The sequence below is a fragment of the Amphiprion ocellaris genome, chromosome 13 (genome assembly GCF_022539595.1).
Source record: "Amphiprion ocellaris isolate individual 3 ecotype Okinawa chromosome 13, ASM2253959v1, whole genome shotgun sequence".
Classification (NCBI taxonomy): domain Eukaryota; kingdom Metazoa; phylum Chordata; class Actinopteri; family Pomacentridae; genus Amphiprion; species Amphiprion ocellaris.
This window is the reverse complement of record NC_072778.1, coordinates 35,021,557-35,029,496: the sequence shown is the minus strand read 5'-3', so window position 1 is coordinate 35,029,496 and position 7,940 is coordinate 35,021,557. Positions and strand designations below refer to the sequence as shown.

General features: G+C 43.1%; 1 protein-coding gene across 2 annotated transcripts; it reads left to right on the top strand.

Moving 5' to 3' along the window:
- The first annotated feature begins 363 nt into the window (after positions 1-363).
- On the top strand, positions 364-3,719 carry hbegfa (heparin-binding EGF-like growth factor a). Of its 2 annotated transcripts, XM_023284085.3 has the most exons (6): positions 364-597; positions 1,322-1,573; positions 1,662-1,863; positions 1,947-2,099; positions 2,222-2,308; positions 2,421-3,719. In XM_023284085.3, the coding sequence occupies exons 1-5, from the start codon at positions 555-557 to the stop codon at positions 2,292-2,294; spliced, it is 723 nt and encodes a 240-aa protein (XP_023139853.2). In that variant the 5' UTR covers positions 364-554; the 3' UTR covers positions 2,295-2,308; positions 2,421-3,719. The 2 variants fall into 2 exon arrangements, with proteins under 2 accessions (XP_023139853.2, XP_023139854.2); XM_023284086.3 differs by lacking the exon at positions 2,222-2,308.
- The last annotated feature ends 4,221 nt before the right edge of the window (positions 3,720-7,940 follow it).

Below are 7,940 nucleotides of genomic sequence, written 5' to 3'. Positions count from 1 at the left end.
TTAGTGAACTTCATTCCACTCATTTTAAATCAAAATGCCCCAAGTAATTAATTGCATTTAAATGAGAAAAACTCATATATTTCATTCAGTAAACTAACGATAAGTTGATTTGACTAAACTCCTTCAGGATATTTTACAGTGTACCATTGTGACCTTAAATTGAATTTGAGCTGGCCCTCAGTATCCTGTAGCTCCACACTCACACTACAGTTAATTAGGTAATTAATTGTTATAGTGTCCTTATTACAGCAGCCTTCCACATTGTGTCCTCCCAGCCCTCTCTCTGGTTCACTGGGAGCAGAGAGCGGTCTGAGGAGACTCTGGAGGCGGGGCGAGCAGCGCTTAAATACGGCCGAGCCTCTCTCCAGACGCGCTTTCGCTCCGCTCAGCAGAGACGCACCAGCTCTCACCAAGAGGTCGGAATTAATCCACAAAACACTTCTTAAAAACAGCGAAAAAGAAGGACTACTTAGAACAGCAACAAGTGGACGGAATACAACTTGTAGATCTTTTATTCTCTCCTTTTGCTCAAAGTCACTGGAAGTTTTGCCATCATGAGGATTTTTGTTGTTGCGCTCCTGCTGGTTCACGCCTTGGGTACGTTTCTTGTGCGCTCCTGTACGCGTCTTGACTGTGTTTCTTCTGTGTTTTCCAGTTGCTTTGGTGTGTGAATGTGTGTGTCTGCGTGACTGTGCCTCTCCTCGGCTGTTAGTGTAAACCTCACCAGCATGACCGAGCTATTATATGTCCTGTAAACTTCATCTTTAAGGCGACGCTTTTTTTCATGATGCCAGGCTGTTGGGGAGCTAACGGGGTCATCTCTCTATTTTAGAGCATGCTTTATGTAACTGGATACATTTATTTTTAACTCATATTCTTGCTTGACATTAGCTAACTGTCTGTCCATGCATTTTGTGCGTGTGTATGACACAGAGGGGGTATATGCCAACTCCTATTTGCTCCCCACTGCTATATTTTTCTTGTACAAAACTGCCCCTCTGAGGGACATCTATCACCTCTGGCCAATTTCCACTGAGCTGAAGTGCTCCTTAGCAAGGCAGTGGGTACCAATGACCCCCCTAAGAAGCCTGTTTTCCATGTGAGCTTGTGCAACTTCCTGGCAGGCATCTGTTAGGAAATCACTAAAACCCAAAAATCCAGCCTGCAGCCTCTTTGTGCTCAACATGTTTCAACTTGCCCATAGAGGTCCGCCCACCTTGGCGCACTAACCTGTCCTCCTACAGGAAGAGTTTCAGCCTGTGTTTTAGAGTTAATTCTGATGCATCAAATTAACATTTTAAACTCTCTTTCTCTCCTCCAGTGGTGTCCAGACTGGCCAGCGGCGCCGCAGTCGACCGGTATGAGAGCGACAGGCAGCGGCACACATCTGTAATCAACCTCTTGGACACAACCAAAGACTGGAGGGTGGAGGAGGAGAGCAGGAGCGTGGGTGCGACCACGGTGGACAACGGTCAGGAAAGCGAGGAAGATGAGGAGTACGAAGATGAATATTACTATGATGATGAGTATGAGGATGGCATGTCTGGAGACTATGACTTGGAGCTGCCACGAGGTAAGAAATTTTCAGATGTCTCACTTATTGTTTCATCACGTTCCTGAACAAAGACAATAAGGTTTAATGGATTTCTTTGTGCTTTTAGTTGCCATGTCAAGCAAACCCAAAGACCCGTCTGCCATCCTGGAGACGGCTGAAATCACCGAAGGAAGGAGAAGGAGAGGAAAAGGAAGAAAGAAGGGCAAAGGCAAGGGAAAGAAGAGGAATCCCTGCCTTAAGAAGTACAAGGATTTCTGCATTCACGGCACCTGCCAGCCCCTGAGAGGCATCCCCGTCCCATCCTGTGTGTAAGTATCAGTCCTGCATTTACCTGCACGACATTCACATCACATTTAACTTCATTATTAATTCATCTCTGTCATCTTTACAGGTGCCACCCAAATTACTCTGGTGACAGGTGTCAGTTCATCACGCTACCTGTTCAGTCTCCTGAGGGCTACAGCAGGACCACGGCTCTGGCGGTGGTGGCGGTGGTGCTGTCGTCTGTTTGCCTCACCATCATAGGCCTCTTATTAATGCTCAGGTGAGTGAAAAGCACTCAAACACACACACTCACAGCCAAACACACTCAAAGATCGAGAGTTTAGCTACGAAGACAGACAGAAAATAGCCTGAAACGAGCTCCTTTTCTCTTGTGTATTGCAGGTTTCACAAACGGGGAGCGTATGATGTAGAGAATGAGGAGAAGGTCAAACTAGGGTTAGCGTCCAACCACTGAAGAGACAAAGAGAGGTGAGTAGATAGGAGCAGGGCTACAAACACATGCACTGACCAGCATCTGTCTTCACCATCGCCTGGGTGACATCAGGGTTTGCTCACTGCTTCGTTTTCTTTTTCTCATTAGGCAAAGATGCAGAAATTCTACCTCAAAATGAATAAAAGAGAAGTGAACCGCAGCAGGAGGAAAGAAAAATGAACGTACGTGAAGAAGGGAACGGAGGGCGATCGCCCAATGTTCTGCCAGACGTTCAGAGACAGAGCGGGCAGCCGAACGTATTCCCGATGGCCTCAGAAGAAGGCGGCCCGTCTGGAACTGGAATACTAAATGGCTCGGAGAGGATGGACTGGAGATGTGTCGAGCGTTAGGCGACGATCGCAAAGGAACGAGGAGGATGAACAGACTCTGTGCTGCTTCTTGACTGTGTGAAAAAAAGTTTCAAGTGGAACTGATGTTTCTAACAACAAGAGCTCAATCTGGACAGCATTTTGTATTTTTTTCTTCCTGCACAAGGCCATCATTTATTTCTTAGTTTTTTTCCTTTTCTTTTTTCTCTTTGTGTGTACAGTATATTTATAATTTTAATTTATTTATTTAAGCTAACTGTATTTATGGAGATTTTTAACCATCCTTCCGGCAGTTGTTAAAATAATAATGTTACAGTTGTTTTTATATTTCTTATTGGAACGATATTTATTTGTGAAACAGAAAAGCAAAGAATGCAGAAGCTCCTTGAGTTATGAAGTGTTTCATCCAAGAGAGCTTTAATGCTTAAATTTTAATTTTCGCACTCGGTAGATGATCAATAGCACTGTGATTAATGAATTGATCATTGAATAGATCAGATTTTTTTAAAATAAATGTTCGGGGTAGTTTAAATAAGAGCAATGCCCTGTTTCTACTCACACATTCACACCTGGTAGCTTCCCACTAAGTGGCTTCACTTTGGCCGTTGAGGGTTCAGTGCTTTGCTCAATGGCACATCTGTACTGGTAATAAGGAAACCCTATTCTTTCACTCCACCCCAACTTTATCCTGCAGGTTCGGGGATCTTCTGGCCATATTAGGCTTCGTGTTGTGGCTTAGTTTTATAATGACAGACCAGCATAGGTCACTAGGACATGGTGCACTGGCTGTGTATTGATTATATGCAAAAAAAAAACAAAAAACAGATGCTCTCAGCCTCTGTATTGCTAAGAAACTTTTTTAAAAAGGGAGTCAAATATCAAACGCACTGTAGCAAGAATTGGGTATAAAGATGTTGTCATGTCTTACCATCATTACAAACTGTTAAGCTGTCAAGGAAAGAAAAAAAATGTGAATTCAAGTGTTCTACCCTTTCAAACCCTGCCCTGCAGTTTTGAAGTGATTTTTATTTGTGATTTTATTTTTTTTCAGAGCAAAAATAAAACAAGATTACCTGAATCCTCTGACTCTTGAAGTTTCTCAATGCACATATGAATGTCCGATTATGTGTTCTTAACATTAAGGGGAGTCTCACATGTTGCACCGAGAGATCAGTTAAGTAAGGTCAGGTTTATTTTCGCCCCTTGAGTCGCTTCCTGAGCTGGACCACACATTAGTGCCTGTCTGGATAACGATAACTGCAGTGTGTTATTTTGGGACATTCAGGCTTGTAATTATAGTAAACATAATATTTTTATTTCCCCTGTGTGTGACGTGTGAGCCACCGCTTTTAACCAACGCACCTGTATCCTGGCCATTAGCGCTATTATGTTCCGCGCTCAAAAGGCAAATATTTATAGTCAGTGATGTGTAGATATAGAATCAGGAACCCTACCCAGTTTATTATGTTTAATTATGGTTATCTATACCTGGATACCAATGTTTTTCTAACAGTTTAACAAGCGATTGTTGCTAATTCAATGTTTCTCAGAGGTCTTACTCACTGGACCGCATGGAAAATTAAGACATTATTCACTCCATGTGCTGACAACAGAATTATTAGTCTCACTGACAGATCAATCACACTCACTTACAGCTGCATGCGTGCTGAACCACAGGGAACAGATGTGAGGTGTATGAGCCGTGGAACACCTGATGTTCGGCCGCAATACAACATGCCACAGCACCACACACCGTTACTCACACAGCTAACAGATGTCACGTTCAAAGACACAACCACCAACATCTGAGACCTCAACCAGCCCCGAATGCCACAGGCTTCAGAGAGACCACATACGGCAAACACTGGGACGCAACAATGCAGTCATGGATGCAGGTTTTAGTGGAAGTAAGGCACGGTCAAAAGGCCCAGCTGGACTCAAAGGCAGGTTGAGACCCAGCCAAACGTTAGTCACCCCCTTGAAGTCACCTCCTACACGGATGTTGTTACACCGGCACTGTGTGTGAGTGTGTGTGTCTGTGTGAGTGGGAATGTGGTAGAGTAATGCCTCAGCGCTGACTCTACGTGGGTTAAAGGGGTTAACCGAGCCATTACAAGCAAAAACATGCATGTTTGCTATGTGGATCGCTTTTCAACACTGTTTGTGGGTTCGATTCCCATACTTTCTATATATACTGAACAAACAGGATGCCGTTGGACTCCCATGTTCACACTGGGAGGATGGTAGTTGAAGACAGATGTTGGAGGGTGTGGTACCTGATTCAGGACGCAACTTTCCTCATTTGTTGAGAAACTGAAAAAGAGCTTTTAGCATGTGACTTTCAGGAGAAAGTTGCAATATGCTGACAGCTGTTGTTTCTTAACAGCCAAAAAAGAAAGAAAGAAATGCAAGTAATTTTCCACTTTAAATCTCGTCTTTAGTGTAAAGCATGTGTACGTGTGTTTGTATGTGTGACAGGAGCAAGTCATTTACAGTAGTGGAGCCACCTAATCCCGGCCTCTCAATGTCAAGTAGCAGAGCACACAGAAATAGTGCCGTGTAGTCATGCTCACATAGCTGCTATTCCCGGGGCTGATGGCCACCAAAGAGCCAGAATGCTGAGGGAGTTCGCTGCGTTCTGGTGGACCGCAGCCAGGAAATAATGTCCAGTATGGAGGCCCATCATCAGGCATCAATGCGCTTCTGAATTTTCCTTGTAGGGCCACAGTAGCGGCTCCGCAGAAGAAGTCGCTTTTCCTCGTGTTTTCCAGCGTTCCTAGAGAGCCATTTCCATAGCTCAATAGGCATTTCCTCACAGGTTGGCCAAAATTCATTGGAAGTGGCAAAATTCATTGTGTGCCAGATGCTTGTGGAAAATAACAGGACTGCTATTGTCTTTGAACTTTTTCTGGCGGCGTTTGGTTTCCTTGAAGGTCTGCTCACTTAGATTTGGTTCACACACTCACATGAAGGTTTCAATTTCACATTATAGTACACCTGACACTTGTAGTCAAATGAATGCTAACGCAGCAGGATCTCTAATTATAAAAATACACAAACTCACATTGAATAAACTAATTTATTTGTATTGTTTATTTCTCTATTGTTATGAAAGGTTCTAAATTCATTCATAAAATTGATTGTAGTCTTGATACATTGCCAAATAGACTGTAGTAATCAGATGCTAAAGCAGCTGCGTTGGATTGAATCAGTGTAAAGAGGGTGAGTTTGTTGTCGAAGGTGCTTCCTGCCCCACTGAGAGGCAACAATGGGTAGTTTCCACACTCATATGGAAGTGCGCACGCCAACAGTTGGAAATATAATCATTCCCTTATGGGATATCATCAACCGGAACGCCTCATTACCTCAAATTAATGAGCGAGTGCGCGTCAAAGTCAGCTTCACGTGTTATATATACAAAGTCTAGAATAACTAAATGGGTCTGCATGTGTGTGTGCGTGTGTGTGTGTTTGCATGGTGCCACCGCGGACTGCTGTAAAGTCAAAATGAAGCTCCAGTCCAACATCGGTGTGCCACTCAGAGCTGATTGATGAAGTGGTGACAGGGACACGGTCATTGTCGCATGACAAGATGAAGCTGAGCTGGATCGGTGTGTTGCACAGAGTCGCCCCATTTACACGGTGCAGGGGTGGAGGGGGATGACAGGAACGAAGAGGAGTGAGAGATAAGGTCGAAAGGGTAACATGAGAGGAGGAGAGACGAAATGAGAGCGATGGATAATGGGTCAAGGTGAGAACTTGTACTTTGGAGGGTGCTGACTTGTCTTCACCCACATGTGGATAAAAAAGATTAAGGTCTGTCACTGCCTATCATAGCTCTTCATTCTCTGGCCCTTTGCTTTAATTCTCCCCTTATTTCCTGTGAACTGGCCTCTGTTTTTTCTTCATATATCCCTATCCTCTCCTGTGTTTCCTCATCCTTTTCCTGTCTCCTAGTTCTTCTCCTCCTTTTACCTCACACACGTGGCCAGAGCAAGTCTCACCATTTAGCAAAGGCTCAGTGTGACCACAGCGGCCCACAAAATCCAGAAATATTAAGTTATAAAAGCTCATTTTTCATTAATTTAGGAGATATTTATTCACTGACCAACACCCTTCGTTTGTTTGATGAAGACCTAGTCATCCTTGACTCATGCTTCTCCCTCCACTACTTCATCAAGCTCAGCACCCTCCATTAACCTCAAACAGATTTTTCTTACCCCTACACAAAAAGCTGCAAGGGTAATGAAAAAATGTCGATTCTAACAAAACTGCCACTACATTACAGATTCCAGTAAGACCTGTCTTTTAGCTAATCAGCTCCAGGTCTAGCTCTGTAGTGGAGCAAAAATACAGGAGTGTGACTTTGACTCCATGTCAAAGCAAACCAGAAACAAATCATTTATTGGTGTTGGTGTTAACTAGGTTACAATTATTCAGTTTCAATGAGACTCCTGCACGCTGTCTAAATTGTAAAGATACATTTATTTGTGACATTTTGATGCTGAACTCTTGTCAGACAAATGGTTTGTTACAAAGAGAAGCCATCTTAAAAAGGGAGTGGTGGTAAGTCAGAAACTAGCCACATTTCCCACATACTAAGAGAAAGTGTGAATGAATGACTGTTGTCAATGTAATCTGAAAAGGAAGAAAGTAAAATATATAGTCACAATCATAAATGTACCCTGGATTTTTTAGATTAAATAGATAAATTTGTAAGAAGTGAATGCTTAAAAACCCAGAGGAGAAAACTACATCTCTATACACATCTCTAAAATCGTTCCATTATGTAGATGAAACTGTAGGGATGCATTTATGTGGAACGGAATAAGGAAGAAGGTCCTATAAAATTTTAATTTGCACACGATGCATACTTATGTGTTTATATACTTAATAATTCAGCTGCCCGTTGATGTCACTCAGGAAAGACAGTCAGGCAAAGCTTGAGCGTTGTCTTGTCTGTGCATGTGTTGTTCAATGCATTTGCATGCGTTTGCAGTTGTAATCCTGTGCAACAAAGACTGACTCTGCAGCAACAAAACAACTGTTGTGTATCACAAAATTCAAATACCCTGAATTACTGTCATGTCACTCTGTTTCACATAATTTGCATTTGTTAAAGGCACAATAGATGGAAAACAGATTGTATGTTGCTTAGAATCCCTACATCAGTAAGTTGGCCTGTACTGTCTCTGCTGCTTTCTATGTTAGCGGTGTTTAAAAAGCAGCTCGGCTCAGCTCTGGCTCTCTCCACTTGCTCCTGATGCCAGCAGGAGCTGGGCAGGGATACCAGCAGATTC

Bases quoted from the DNA above. Each gene is read 5' to 3' on its own strand.
- hbegfa (XM_023284085.3), top strand. From the start codon at position 555: ATGAGGATTTTTGTTGTTGCGCTCCTGCTGGTTCACGCCTTGG. The intron at 598-1,321 runs GTACGTTTCTTG...TCTCTCCTCCAG, and splicing joins CCTGCTGGTTCACGCCTTGG to TGGTGTCCAGACTGGCCAGC. The intron at 1,574-1,661 runs GTAAGAAATTTT...TTGTGCTTTTAG, and splicing joins TGACTTGGAGCTGCCACGAG to TTGCCATGTCAAGCAAACCC.